Source organism: Pyxicephalus adspersus, chromosome 1 (assembly GCF_032062135.1).
Source record: "Pyxicephalus adspersus chromosome 1, UCB_Pads_2.0, whole genome shotgun sequence".
Taxonomy (NCBI): Eukaryota; Metazoa; Chordata; class Amphibia; order Anura; family Pyxicephalidae; genus Pyxicephalus; species Pyxicephalus adspersus.
Window position 1 is genome coordinate 75,536,926 of NC_092858.1, and position 15,850 is coordinate 75,552,775.

At 36.3% G+C, this 15,850-nt stretch overlaps 1 protein-coding gene across 39 annotated transcripts in view; it reads right to left on the minus strand.

Moving 5' to 3' along the window:
- ABI3BP (ABI family member 3 binding protein) overlaps window positions 1–15,850 on the minus strand; it is a 187,678-nt gene that overhangs the window by 142,317 nt on the left and 29,511 nt on the right. For all 39 annotated transcript variants that reach the window (XM_072414769.1, XM_072414669.1, XM_072414687.1 and 36 more), the window contains exon 2: window positions 1,918–2,097. In XM_072414769.1, the coding sequence (XP_072270870.1) occupies window positions 1,918–2,097 (180 nt within the window). The remainder of the gene's footprint in view (window positions 1–1,917; window positions 2,098–15,850) is intronic.

A 15,850-nucleotide genomic window follows, 5' to 3' on the forward strand; every position in this document is an offset into this window, starting at 1 on the left:
AATATGCACAGAGTCTGTAACTGGTGATTTAAATTGTTTATCTTGCTAAACAATATTTGTTGGACATTAAAGCACCATAAAAACTATAAATGAGATGAAAAAGATTTGGTGATGATTAATAATCATGTATATATAACCTGGAGACTGCAAACAGCCTTGTCCTTTCTTGTTATAAACTACAAATGCCTATATGTTGAGGCAAGTAAGTGCCAATGCTTTCCATATTATAAGTGTAGATTCACAAGTTAGACAACCAGCACAACAATGAACAATAGGGTGCTGCAGCCATATTTTTTACTTTTAATTTTTGCGCTCATGGATGTCCTATTAAAGTGAAGCTTAAATTAGCTTTAAAAGGGCTGATAGGTAGGCTTTACACCCTCCCCTGTCCTGAATGTTTCGGCCTGCCTGTCAGCACTTCTAACAGTATTGGAGAGATTTTGTGCCAGGATGAAATAACTCCCATGCATATGGATAAAGGTAGATCCAAATGCAGAGTTTAACTTTTTTCACACATAGGGATTTGTTAGTAAACTCACCTAACAAGACACAATAGATGGTGCTTGGTCAGTGTTTTAGGTGTTCTGTGTTCTTACACCTATGGTGAAGATCTTTTGACTCAATGGGCCTGATTTATTAAAGCTCTCCAAGGCTGGAGAGAATGAACTTTCACCAGTGAAGATAGGTGATCAAGCAAACCAGGAATGGATTTCTTCAATGTCATTTGCTCTTTGCTAGCAAATGCTTTAAATCCTGGACCAGACCCATCTCAGGTTTGTTGGATCACCCAGCTTCACTGGTGAAAGTGTATTCTCTCCAGCCTTGGAGAGCTTTAATAAATCAGGGTCAATATGATGCATAAAATTTCCCTAATCGCATCCACTCAAACAGGGGTGAAAACAGTTAGCGCAACTGCTCAGTGCAGAACACGCACATAAGGACTATTGCTCGTATGAGCCTATGCTGATTTGTGTTGTTTTCTTGGTATGCACATGAAATACAGGTTAGCAAATCTTATTGATTTTATTTGAACAGCACACATTGCAATTCAGCAGCTTCAACTGACCTGCATTGCATTACACTGTGTTTCTTTGGATGCAGTATGTCCTATTGAGGTGCAAAAAGACCAAAAACTGTGTTTGTCATACACATGAGTTTAAAAAAAAAAACCCTTTCAGCTTGAGACCTGAAAGTTATTTTTTTTTGTTGATTTAATTGGACATTCTGGACTTTTGACAGCTGGTTGTACTAGAGCACTGGTTTTTTAAGAACTAGCGTCTGCACATTCGGCAGTACTGTACCACTCACTTCGGCCCCAATTCTTTCTTTATAGGTCTGCTGTGAGGAGAAGCTACATATCACTGTCTGTATTAGTCTGTCATTTGCAACCCCTAGTTAATGTACAGCGCTGTGTGATATAATAATAATAATCTCTCCCCAGAGGCAGCAGTTCACTGCCATGAGGAAGCAGTAAACTTACTGGAACTACATGACCATTGTGAACATAGCCTAAGGTTGCTGACCCCTGCTTTAGGCCTCTTGTATGATAATACAACACATATAGAAATTAGTTCAAAATACTAAAAAAGAAGTTAAATGTTTTTGAAGGGTTGTTTCAAATAGTCAGACACATACACTTTGGACTTGCTGCCTGGTGTTATTTTACAACATGTGATCTTACATAATGAATGAAGTCCCCTGTTTGCTTGTAAAATATAATCCATCTATATGAATATGGTAACATTTCCAGGTCTTGAGTCTTTTCAAAAAAAATATTCTCATCATTACAGCGTTATTATGTAATAGTCACAGCACTGTAAACTGACTAAAAGTGTAAAAGGTTGTAAAATACAAGATAGGAAATGTTACTGTGCATTTCATTTACTGTTCCTATGGTAAGAAAATAAAAAAACTTACCAACATCAGTGACAAATGACTTCCCATTTTCTGGCCACTGAATGTACTGGTTTGTGAAATAATTGCTGCCATATCCAAGTATAAAGCCCTCTAACTTGATGCTTTGGTTTGGACGGTGAAATTTCATAGTCAACGTGTCACTGGTGATGTTGATATGCGCCTTCATGTTCAGTTTCTTTACTGTAGAGAAATAAGAGACAGTTTCATCAGGCTCTACCTCCCACATTGGGCAAATATATGCAACTACATGGCTTGCAACATTTGATTAATATTGGGTTAAAAATTTACTTCAATATACAAACATAAAGGCTCAGTCTGTTTGTTCAATACTGTTTTGCTTGGCATTTTCCATTTTGACATATTTCAGATCAGTTTTACTGTTGTAATTTGGAAACTGCTTTAATTACCTATTTGTAATATGGGAGAGGTTATCACAAATGCACATTCTGCAGATTCTTCCTATAAAGCCTTATATATCACAACAACAAATCAGACTAAAAACTACCAGTAATATTTGAATTTGAGTTGCGTTTTAGAGGTTTTGAGGAGAGACAGGTTGATGTAACAATGTGGCCTTTAGGAAGTACCCTTACACTTGACATGTAAAGAGTAGTGCATTGCAATTATGTTGAAATGAAACTAAATTCTTGCTGGTTTGGGGACTGTTGCTATAAAAATGCATGGCATACTGGCACAATATGCCACATTTGCATCTAATAATGCATTGTCTCATTTCCCTTTGTCTCCTCTTTCTAGCCACTGCCATCCTTCCCCAATTTTCTGGATCTGGTCTTCCATTATTTGTTGGGTGAGCATGATGCAACTTTAATGCATGAGCATGTGATTTTCTTATTACAGGCATCTGTAAGGCACATGCACATATATATTATACACAAACGTGTATAATGAGTAATAATTGGTATCAGGCAACGAGGACAATCCTAGGGCAGAATCCCTTCCTCCATAAATACAAACCTGCTAACAAGTAGTTTTAGCAAATAATTCCACCTAAAATTATTTGTAAGTTTGTATTTATGTTTTTTTGCACAATATGGTAAGAGTTTCCTTAACCAACAGACACTTCACAATGTGATGGATTTTTAATTTTAGAAGTAAAACATCTGAAGAACAGACACTTCTTTAACACATGTCATTTCTTGGCCCATTGTCCATACGGATTGACTGAAATGCAGATCACAGAATAAGTGACTGGTTGTCTTTTATAACTGTAGCATTAGAACACTAAGTAAAAAAAAACAAATTATATCAGTGCACTAGTATAAAAAAGGGATTCATTTTAAATATTGCACAAACTGAGTTAGATAAATACAGGGGTGTCAAACTCAAATACACAGTGGGCCAAAATTAAAAAAAAACTTAGAAAAAAGTCATGGGTCAAGCTTGAAACTGAAATAGCACTGCTACTACAATTCCCTGCGTCAACAGTCAAATGTGGGGCTTAATGTTATGAGTGGCTGGAACTCCCTCTTCACTGAAATAGCACCGCTACTACAATTCCTTGCGTCTATAAAATTGTCCAATGCGGGGCCAGGCAAAGGCAGACGAGGCCGCTGGTCTATAGACGCGAGTGATGCCGGGAATTGTAGTAGCGGCGCTATTTCAATGCAACAGTGGGCCAGCTGCAATTCATATTTAGGATTACTTTGGGGGCCAAAAAAAAAGAACGTTGTGGGCCAGAGTTTGACACCACTGGATAAATACTTAATTCTTTAAAAAGCCCAAGAAATACCTTGAAAAGCAAGCTGGGACGCATTTAAAGGCTATAGCCATATGTGTACACGGTTAGGTGTTGATAAACTAACACTCCCAGATGGGTGCCAAACAAATAAGTGTGGACCTAAGGGGTTATGTAATAAAATAAGGATGGGATTCCCAGTATGGGAATATTCAAATCAGCAAATTTGTAGATTTTGTTTTTTATAGTGCATTAGGAAATTCTCTAAACTAGATTATGTTCTGACAAGGAAATGTACACAAATGCTGTTTCAAAACTATCCCATCCCTACTGTAATTACTCAAACCCAGTTTTATAACTTTGGCCTTTGCAGATTCTTCTCTTGTAATTTCAAAAGCATGTGTTGTGCACTCTTAAGTAAATGCATTTCAAGGCCAGATACTGCCTACACATCACATTACATTTAAACACAGTCCTAATATTATCAGGTATTTATATAGCGCCAACATATTATGCAGTCATTTAAGAAGAGTCCATTATCATGCCAATAACTACTAATTACAATCTAATGGCCCTAGTCCATTGTTCCTAACATAGTCCAAGGCCAATTTACCAATCAGTATGGTTTTGGGATATGGGAATGCCTAGAGAGAGCCCACTTAAACACAGGAATAACATGCAAATTTTATGCTAGCAACATTCATGTTAAGATTCGAACCCGGGATCTAGTGGTGTAAAAATGCTAGCTACTGTACAGCATCTTATCATTATCTTATGTGATCATATGCATTTCTTGAAGCTGTCTTCTTTGTGGTAAGCTAAGCAAAAAGTAAAATACTGTTTTAAACTGTCGCCACTACACATTTCCCATACACCACAGTATCCTTATTGCCTTTAAATGGTTACACACAGTTCAGGATCAGACTTAATGTCATGACATTTCACACACAGGTTTATAGGGAGACAGTTTTACAGCTCACAGTTCTTAGGTAAGGTACAAGTTATTGCATTTATAAATTCTAAAACTCAATGATAAAAAACAAAAAAGAAAAGCTGTTGATTACACTTAAGTTACTGAGGGAATTGTACTTACAAACTCACATAATTCTAGCTGTAAAACTACTATAAATTGAAAAAAAAATTTGCTGCCCCCATTCCGAAAAATGATACCTTTATTAAGTTTAAACTTTAGTTTTTAAAAAAGAAAAATTGAATGTTTACTAAAAAGCAGATGTTTAAAGTATGTATCTGCTAAGCATCCATAGATGCCATGATGCTGGTAACTGACATATCCTGAGAAATCTATAACTATTTATTCCTGACTAAATGCTGAAGATAATTTATATACCAAAACGTGATTTTAAAAGTTATATAGGATATTTTAAGGAATTCCACAGTGGCTGGTATGTTTAAAATAAAAACATAAATCCTGTTTTTTGTTACTAATCCCATATAACTATATACACTGTCTTTTTTCATCATTAGGCTTATTCCCATTATTCTAGGTGACATTTGTCCTACCTATTTGTGACAAATTCCCTAAGAGGGCTACTGAATCTTATTTATTTAGGCCTTTGAACAGGGTATGCACTTCTTTGAAAACAAACATTTCCAACAAAAAAGTGTAAAAAGGGGCAATAGGTGACTACTTTATATGTGACATAAAAATGATTATCTGTTTAACTATTGTTCCTGAATGCATTCAATTAATTCAAGAAAGCCTGTAATTTAAGTTTCTCATGCAGGCAATACAGAGTAAATTTAAAACTGGATTCACACCTATCTGTTCCACTGCATTCTATCAACGCTACAAATGAATGTGTTACAACAGTCCAATCACATGCATAGGATGCCACCAACACACCATAATGAACAAAAAAAAAAAAATCAGACGTGCTATTTTTCCTATGTAGCACAGCACAACTCCGTTGGTAGTGTGTTACTGTGCACTATGGTGCACTGCAATAAATGTGAATGTTAGGTACATACATGGAGATGACACTGATAAACAGCACCTCAATATTATAACGAATGAAGTGTACGTGTGCCTGTACCACACTGGAGAGATACAATTTTGCTCTTTGAAGAACCAGTCTCTGGCATATTCTGCTGCTTTCCACTCACAGCATGGGTGTAGCAATAATATGAGCACCAGTAACTTCCATAATTTTAAATTATTTGCTGCTGACAGGTAAATAAAAGCAACTGAGAAGTGGGATAATTGTTTGCAAATATTTTTTCAGAAGGTTGGCTTTGTGATAATCTAGATCAGGGATGTCCAACTCTAGTTTTCGGGGGCAATATACAGCCATATAAACTATTTTTTTTAACTCTTTGTAAACCATGCCACAATCATTTCATTGCTGACTGAGAAATATTAAAAATGTGTAGAGATTCTGATCTTGAGGACTGGATCGAGATGGTAGCCCCAATCTAGATTTTTGAATTCAAGTAACAAAAACATAAATTCTGGTAGATTTAGGCCTGACCTGCACTCAGGGCAACCTGATGTCTAACAGCATGTGAACAAAAAAGAACAATCCATTCACTTTTTTAGTGTAGGAAAATCTTCAGAATTTTGGTCTGGAGACAGAACTAGGTGCAAACAAACCACACAAACAAAAAGACATCAATTTAACTAGCAGCCAATATGTAGTGAGTTGTTAAAACTGTAAATTGTTGTTTTTTAAGAAATAAGCCCAACTCCAGGCAAAATGTGTTTTTTATTGGATGTGGTAGGGTTAGAAAATCCATGTATGTGTCCATCTATGAAATTTCAACTTACTGAAAAGTCTCCTCACTTGCATTAGTCTAACAAAACATGAATTGAAGAAAACCTCCAACAATGACACAGGCAGCCAAAAAAGTATTATTTCTGGCAGAAGAGGAAAGTTTTAATGAGTAGGGGTCGTTAGGAGGGACATTTGTCAGTCAGGTAAGATAAAAAAAATGCTCTGTGGGGGCCAAACCAGCTCTTTTATTCTGACTGAAGTTCTAACACTTTTTCTTTCATCCCATTGGAGGCCCTTGTTAACACTTATGTAATGCCATATGGACCTAATTCTTAGATTAGTAAGAAATCATGAATGTTGGTGTTGTACAAGTAAATGGTACCTGATGAATCAGTCATAGAACAAGCAGATCTTAGCAGACCAGGAAAAGGGCGTAACATACCATTTAGAAACTATGATGACTCAGGGAGGTTATTCTGTTCTAAAATCTATTAATTTCACTTTCTAATGTTAGACATGCCATAGTTAGAATAGTTTAGGAGATATTTCTAGGCAGAGATGTACCAAGGATGTGTTGATAGATTATCTGTTGGATCTTCAAAGGGTATTAGGATCTAAGCTGCCTCTGCAGTTTCATAACTATACAAATACAGTTATTAGACTCAATAGCTCACATGTGTGGGTTTTTTTATTTTAAGAAGCCTTATTATCAAAGCTGACCTGTCTTTGTCTTGCTGATTTATGTTTAAAAAGGATTCCTGCATTTCTGCAGCTAAACACTTAATGTAACACATGCACATTTTATACATGTCAAAGCTTTGCAAACCAAAAAGAATATATATTTTTTGAAAGGAGAGGGTTCCAAAACCAAAAATGATGATGACTGTTTTGATTCGGTATGTCTTGCCAACTTGTTTATCAAACTTATAATTCCAGTAAAAATTAAACTATTATGAATTGTTGTGTATACAAACAAAATAAAATATTGTGTACATGCAACATTTTTAAAACCTTTACACAAAAAATTATCATCAAAAGTTTACAAACATGAATTCTTGTGACCAGTCCTTTTAAAAAAAACATGAGAGGTTTATTACCTCTAAATGTACTCAAACTGTAGTTTTCGATACAATGGACATCCTGGGATTTCTAGAGAGCACAAGTAAGCATGGGACACACATACTAGAAGGGTTCTGCTAGGGTACCACATGTTTCCTGACTAATAGAAGCCACAAAAAATACTTTTATTAGAGATCCTGAAGCTTAGTGTTGGAACTGGTACCTCTCAATAATTCCATGTAATAGCAAACACATGCAATAATCCTTTGGTAATGAAACAAGGATCCAAATGACAACCTGGACTCAGTAACTCTAAACAAAAATAAAAGTAATCAAAGAAAGCTGCCATATATCATCTCTTATAGGTTTATAATATTTGTGGCACCAACAAAAATGGAAACCTTTTAACACAAGGTGTATTACTTTAATCAAAAAAAGAATAATCTACATAGTGGTTTACAACACAAAATAATACATATCTGCTATAGCACAGAATATTCTGTTTCTACAGCAATTAGAAACTGGAGCATTCCATTATGCCAAATACATTACCATTTCAAAACTCAGGGCAGAGTTCTTACCGTTTCCTACTCTATCAAAAACATGATAAAAGAGTTTCACCTGTACATACATTCTAAATGACTACATTCTTACTCTTAGAATAAAATCCCCTTGATTTAATGATCCACTTCTTTGATATATTCTTCTTCTTGTAATTATGCATTAAATCTAGTTTATCAAGTTAGCCGTTTTTTTTTTTTAACATTACAATGGGTTTGTTTCTTTCAGCCAAATGTCATTTCAATAAAATTTGATATGTAGCTTCAAATGTTAAAAAAGAGCTAAACTAATAGTACTAACCAGGAATTTGTGTACATATACTTTATTTTTATGGATATTGGCACATATGACTAAAGAATCAACTTGTTTAGTTTTACAGTCATAAAACATTAACATCTCTGTCCATGGTGTCTAGGTTTAAGTGAATAAACGTATTTATAATTTGCCAGTTTTTCCAACAAGCTGTTAAGTAGTGTTTTTTCAGCTGAAAAAAAACATGGCTGGAAATTCCACACAGTGGAGCAACTGATATATGCCTATTGTTTAAGCAAAATACAGCCTTTAAAAAATAAAAATACTTTTCACATCCTATGATAGACTGTGTACCAATAGAATATTTTATCCAGAGTCACTAGGATTTAGGGGCCATCCTCAGTTGGAGTGAGTACCAAGCATTTCTACAGTGGAAGCACCTGGTAAGTTGGCAAAGTTCTACTGTCCTTGCTTTTCTACAAAATGATTAAAAATTACAATTTCAGTGTCAAAAATGTCACTGGCTGTACCTTTTAACCTAAATTAGCTGTGGCACTTGCTTGAGGACTACTCCTTTTTTTTTCTTCACATGTGTTGATTCATTGGATTATGAGTTAAAAATATAAATTCCTAATTTAAAAAAATAATATAACTTCTAACACAAATTTATACAAGAATTTAGTACACAATAACTTTTCTGCCAATTCTGCCTGTGTGGTTTATTTGGACACAATACCTTCCTCTGTTATAGCAGAATACTAAACACAAACACTAGCATTCATATTCAGACCTAGTAATTCAAAAAATGTGCAATGCCATAAACATTATCATCAGGTTTAGAAACACAGAACCTAAAAAAACGGTACTGGCAATGCCATTTAGCCTTGAATGATTTATTTTGTACTGTGAAAAAACTATTATTACAATTTCAATTATGTATGAATGTATATCTTCTAATAAAAGTGGTGTTCATATAATGCTCATTCACCAGATAGAAATAATAAACCACTTTTACTTAAAATATTACAGTATAAAAATAAAAAGATAAGTATTCAAAAATATTAAGTATACAAAACAAAAAAAAAAACTAACCCGTCTAAATTTTTACAGTTTCACAACTAAATTAAATGTACGTTTTTTAGATTTTTTATGCTATATGCTAACTGTAGTTGTCAGTGGTTAATTCACTAAAGATGGAAAGTCTTCAATCCCTCCAGGATCCTAGTTGTGTTGGTCCTGGCAGGTATTATAGCTGATCAAATGTGTGGGACCAAAGCAACTGTAGATTTGATGGGGCTGTTTTTCACTGCAAAGGATATGACGGTTAGTTCCATTTTAATTGACGGTAGAGATAGATGAATAACTGCACACTAACCAATATATAATCTTTAACTATTTGTATGCATTGCCCAGTCTACCAAGACACCAATTTTATTGTCATTACCAGCAGAAACTAGTAATAGGGTCCTGTATTTTTCTGATTAATAACATGTTTCTGACACAATTAGAAGATATATAAAAAGGGATTCCTGCCCACAGTAATTTATTAATAAATACCTTGCCCCATGAGGAGGTAGTATACTTGGCATTTGCAATGCACTATTTAATGACAAAAAAAAGATTTTTAATCCTGACTGTTTTCAGATAATTGTCATAAATGTGCAGGGGTAATTTTATAAATTTGTTTCCTTCATGGCATGAAAGCCAAGAAAATACATTACTTCTGATTCACTGGCATTACAGTTTTAAAAATACAGCATAATGATGGAAAAAGTTGATATATTAAAACAAATTTATTGTTTAGAACACTGAGTTACCATTTTCTCAGCTGCAGCAATTAAAAAACTCACAATCTCTAATGTGGACCATTTATGATACTGCTGCAATAATTCATTGGAAGAATTATTACTATGGAGAAAACTATATTCATTAATCCACATAGGCAATATTACCACAATGTCAGAGAAAAATATGCAATGGGTTGTGTCATCCTTGGGTGTGAGCCTTGCAGAAAGTTGTACGAATTTTAAAGGTCAGCAGTATTGGAATGCTGCACGTCTAGAGTTCTGTGATATGGTTTGTAGAAATATATGGATTAGAGATAAAATAAAAACAAACACAAATGTGACTAATTGATCATTTGAATCAATGAGGTAACACTGATGTGATCATCTGGCAATTGGTAACTGTTTGGAGCACTATGTGGATAAACACTGATTAATAAATATTAAGAAGTTGAGAAGGCAAGTTTATTTGTAATGTGTTTTGATGTCCTTAGCTCCATGGTTCCTAATATAGACTGGATTTACCATTTATACACTGTAACAGCATGCCAGACATCCATTTTTGGGGAGTGATTGGAATTAGTTATAATAAGCAAATAAATTATCTGCAAAAGACAGTTTAGTTCTGTCTAGTCACCAAATTATTTTAATCAACAAATAATATACAGTATAATCTCATCAAGATAGTTGACTCCTGCCTTCCAAGTGTTCACAATAAACAACTAAACAACACAACCCTTAAAAATACCCCTTGTGGAGATAAGACATGAATCCTCATAAAACTGGCTCTTAACAGATTCATATCTCAGATGGGAACATTGTGATATTCTAATCTCCAACTTGACTAGGTGGAGCTTGGAGGTCCTATCCTTCCAAGAACATGCAGTTACCAATTGCCTGATGATCTACTCAGTCAACTGCTTGGCCCCATTACCAAGTTGCATTAGGAAATAGGTTTATGGCAGAATCATATTGTTTAAATATTATTCAATAAAAGCTGCAGATTAAAAGATTGGGTTGTATTTTTCTACCAGGTCAGAATATTATGTTGGACAAGAACTGTGGAAAGGTTTGAAGGCAAAGCACAGGAGCTTGAATTTGATTCTAAGGTGAAATGGGAGCCAATGAAGAGAACTACAGAGAGATGCAGCAGAAGAGGAGCGGTAAGAAGGATGGATAAGTCTCTGCATTGGAAAGGACAACATTGAAAATCTTATAAATAATATGCTTCAAGCATGCCTAAATCAGTACATGATGATCTCCCTCCCCACAAAATACCAGCCACCCACAGAAGACATACAGGCCTGGCCATACCACTAGCAAAAGGGGTTGCTTTAATTGTGTTTTAAATAGAAGGATTGTTGAAAAGCAAATCTCTGTCAGCAGGTGTTTAAAAATATAGACAAACATAGGCAAATAATGAGATCTATGTAAAAAAGATTTACAAAAATAAGTAAATGTTTTTACTAATCTAATCGAAAAAGACAAAAACATTGTTGTTAACATTGTTCACATTTGTTAATAAATTGGCCATATGTGCCCTGTAGCAGATGCAAATGTGTATCTGTGCACATTGAGGGCCAATAATGAATACTGTGAGATCACCATTGGTTTGTTCGGGCAGTTTTGCAGATGCATTGATAGAATACCAGGTTTGTAAAGCCAGCATTTACATGGCTTGGGGTTGAGCTAATATAGAAACTAATATAAGCTAGTTATTAGGATTTGTATTGCTGGATGATGCAGTATTGGCCTGAGCACTTGAAAATGTTGAGGAATGAGTTGTCTTGGTACTGCATAGAACACAAACAAAAAGAACACTGAAAACTGACTTTAAGTTTTTGAGTTTTCTACTAAAAGTACTGGAAAAAACATATGGTTTTCATTAGTAAGATAGTGAAAGCCCCAAATGCAAAGTTTTAAATCCTTAGAGCAACAGCATAATTATAAAGGGTTCAAGCACAGTGTTGTAAAATGAAAAATAGGTTGAGGTTCAAAAGACGTAAATAAAAAATATTTTACTTTTAGTTAATCTTTGATCATCTAATGCAGGGGTCAGCAAACTTAAGTTTTTAGGCCAAATAAGGCCTAGCTGGTAGTTTGTTCCGGCCCAACGCCCCCTGGCTGATCCGGCCTAATGCCAGACAGCAACCTGCGGGGGAACCAGGAACAAACTACCGCAGCTGCTCCTTGAGCCTCCGTGTGGTGGCTCCCTTCCCTATTTACCCCGGCCGGCGTTAACACTTCCGTCGCCGGGGTAAATAGGGAACATCCCTCTCCTCCGTATGCATTGCGGAGGAGAGTTATTTCCCTTCAGTGGGCGTTCATAGTGGGGGCCGAGCCATTAGGGCGTAGCCTAGTGTGCTCCTGTGCACCCCTAAAATGGCCTAGTGGCCAAAAAGATTGCTGACCTCTGATCTAATGTATCTCCTAAAAGAAAATTATATTACAAGTCTTCAGTAATGCAATATTACTCCCTACAGGTTTTTTATTTTAATTAGAAAATGCATTTTTTTTTTTTTAGAGACAAAAAAAATCTGCTGTGCTTTGTAGGAATCTTTGTATAAAGCAGTGAATCTGACATTCACTGAAACATTACCTGGTGAGGAAGCACTAATTGCTATTGAAACACATAGACCTGGAAGATTCTCTACCAGAGAATGTTTCAATGAATTTCATACTCACTGCTTAATATATAGACCCCTATATGTCCCTATATAGATCCCTATATGGAATGTCATATTCACGGCTTTAAAAATGGACCTCTTAGTGTAGGTGAAGAAAAGAAGCAATTGTACCTCAGGATAAGACTGGACATTCTAGGAACACATCCTAGAGCACTGAATTGGTGTACTGGGGTGAGAATATAAAGCTTGAGGAGAGAAGTAACTATAATAAAGAAGCCAGTTCAATTTTTCAATAAAACATACAGAGGTGCAATTACCTGATTTTTTTTGATATATAAGCAGGTGGTGGGGACCCTCAGAGTGCACAGCCTCCTGCCAATGATTTCTCCTCACAAAAAATAGAGTCTAGCTATCCTCTGGTTTCATATTAGTGGTCAATGCCAACCCCAATAATTGTGATTAGGAGAAAAACAAATAGGGAAAAAACAGCTGAGGTGTTTTTGGCAATTCAAGAAATAGTATTAAGTGGGTTATAATAAACTGCATACAACACACATAAATTTTAAGAAATACGCATAGCGTATGAATCCATCCCACATAAGTGAATGTGGGGCATTGTATCAATGTACAAGACAAAGTAATCCCTGACTAGGTAATAGAATGTTGTAATAGTGGTAATGTCTCGTGGCTCAAAGCGTTTCGCCTTTAAGGGCCTTCCTCAGGGGATCTGCGAGCCGCAAAGTATAGTTTTGGTTAATAAATTATCAGGAGCATACAGGCACTGTCAATTCGCAAAGCGGGTAAACAAATATCTCAAAAAAGGTTGCTTTGAATTGTGTTGAAGAGATGCAGAGATTCAGCAAGAGGTGGTGCTGTAACACTGTCAGAGCAAGGGCTGGGGAATGGATGCTTCTGCCCTTAAGATGTCAGCTGGTGTGGCAGCTGGAACCCACTACTGCTCATGGGTTGGAAGACGGGCGTGTGCATTAACGCTAAATGGTGCACTTCTGCCCTTATGAATACACAGCACAGTCTGACTCCTGAGAGGATGAACCTCTTCTTGAAGCACAGAACTATGTTTTCCTCAGACATGCCAAGGAAAGTACCATGTTGCTGGGGGGATCTTTAGTAGTACAGTACAATTATACAGTACACAGATACAGCACTCTACTTTCCTGTCTGATGGGTACTTTTTGAATTCAGGTAGGTCTTAATTCTGATGCAGCACATCTAAAAAATGTTCTAAGATCAGACTCGAGGCCGCCTGGCACCCCTTTCCTCCCAAGAAATGGTCTGTTCCTGGGCAGCTCCTTTAAAAGCAACTAAACTGAAAACTTCTTAAAACAAAAAAATTACACTTACCTTCAATCCCAATCCATGCAGAGGTGTCGTCTTCCGTCGGGTCCCACGTCGTCCTGGCATCCGTCCCCAAGCTTCTTCTTGGTTCTTCTTCCTTGGTCACCTGACCCAGGCACGGGATCAGGTGACATAGGATGGAAAAAAACTTGCCTATCGCACCCTCCTCCCTATCCTTGCAGATAATGTGTGCTCCAATTGAGAATCCACCTCCTTCAGACTAAAAAACAAGCTAGCAGTGCAGGCAGTGGCAGGGGCACACATGGCATACACTATTTGCCATGGCACCCTCAAGGCCTAGCTGGCCTTGAGGGAAATCAGGCCCTGGTTCTTGTGATAGCAGAGGGCTATGAATGATTTTGATAAACAGCACACATTTATCACGTGATGTCAGTTTAAGAGTTACTCAATGATTTATGCTGTCAACATCATGGACTTCATGCCCCCCCAAGGGAAAATTCCTTAAGAAACAAGTTTGGGAGGGACCACTTCTAAATGACTGATGATTCCACATGTCATGCAAGTCAGTGATATACACATCATCTAAAACACAAGAGAAAGTGGTGGGATGTTTTTAATTAGATAAATCTGCATTTGTGTTCTGCAGGGCTGCGTTGGATGTCTCTCAAGCCTTATCAAATGAAACTAACAGCAAAAGCATGACACAAACAAACATTGTAACACAATATTTCTGATGAATAAAAGGTTTGGTTACATAAATAATTCATGCAGTTTTACAACTATTTAGGATTGCTTTGCGTTGTGGGGGAGTTATAACAGTACTTATACAATAACAACCAAACACATCTAGCATTAGAAGTTATTCCTGTCCTCTCTGCTTACCCTGCAATAGAAAAGAATTAGAACTTTGGAGAAGTTTTATTTTATTAAATGTATTCATGTCTAGGGAGATTTGTTTGCTTTGTTTGCCTTGGTGACCATCGTTAGCTGGGAGACAAAGTTGAAAGCAACATTTCAGAATTGTAAATTGAAAAGTGTTGAACCCTTCCTTGCTCCCAACAGTTAAGCCAGCTCAGCAGAAGCCTCGATGGGTTTAATAGGGGGTACAAGGTGCTGTGGTTGAGGAGAGAGAAAACCACAAAAAGGAGGGTGCAAGAAATGGGAGTAAAGGGGGAAAAAAAGTAAGGGAGGACCAAAGGGGCAGTTATGGGGTGGATCTTAAACTCTTTGTTTCTCTGTTGGTAATCTAGCTGATAAAAAGCTCTAAATAAAAATAAGCAAGTAGAGAGTTGGTGACCCAGGGATTCCATATTGATTGAAGTTTAGAAAGTTTTTCACGTTGTATTGCAGTTAACTTACCATACAGCATACATTGGTGCATGAAAATCCAGTAAAATTAAGTCGATATAATTTTTCCACGCCATGATAATCTTTTTAGCAGCAATACAAATATGAAATGCCAGGCAAGTTTCAATTTTGGCAACAGGTTTAATCATTTAGTAGTGTACTAGCAGGCAAAACAGAGATAAATTGAGTGCCAAGCAGACTTTTGTTATAGACATTTTAATGCTACCTATGGGTTCCTGCTTGTAAAGAGTATGACATGCTAGAAACTGGAGTTTTCTCTCATTTTAGGAGGAGTTTGCAAATTGTAGTGAATATTTGGCAAGATACATACTTTATAGAATAGTGGTGATTCCTTGAATCTTTGGCAATTAATGTTTAGGCTAGAGATAGAGGCAAGTTAGTTTAACAAGTTCAGGAAACTTTAAATGGATATAATAGTTTGTGAGGGACATAGTTAATTTGTAAAAAAATATGTGTGGTAGTATCCCACATCCATGTCAAAGCCCATAATATCTACAAGGACAAAGGGGAAGGGTAAAAGGGAACAACCCCGGTATG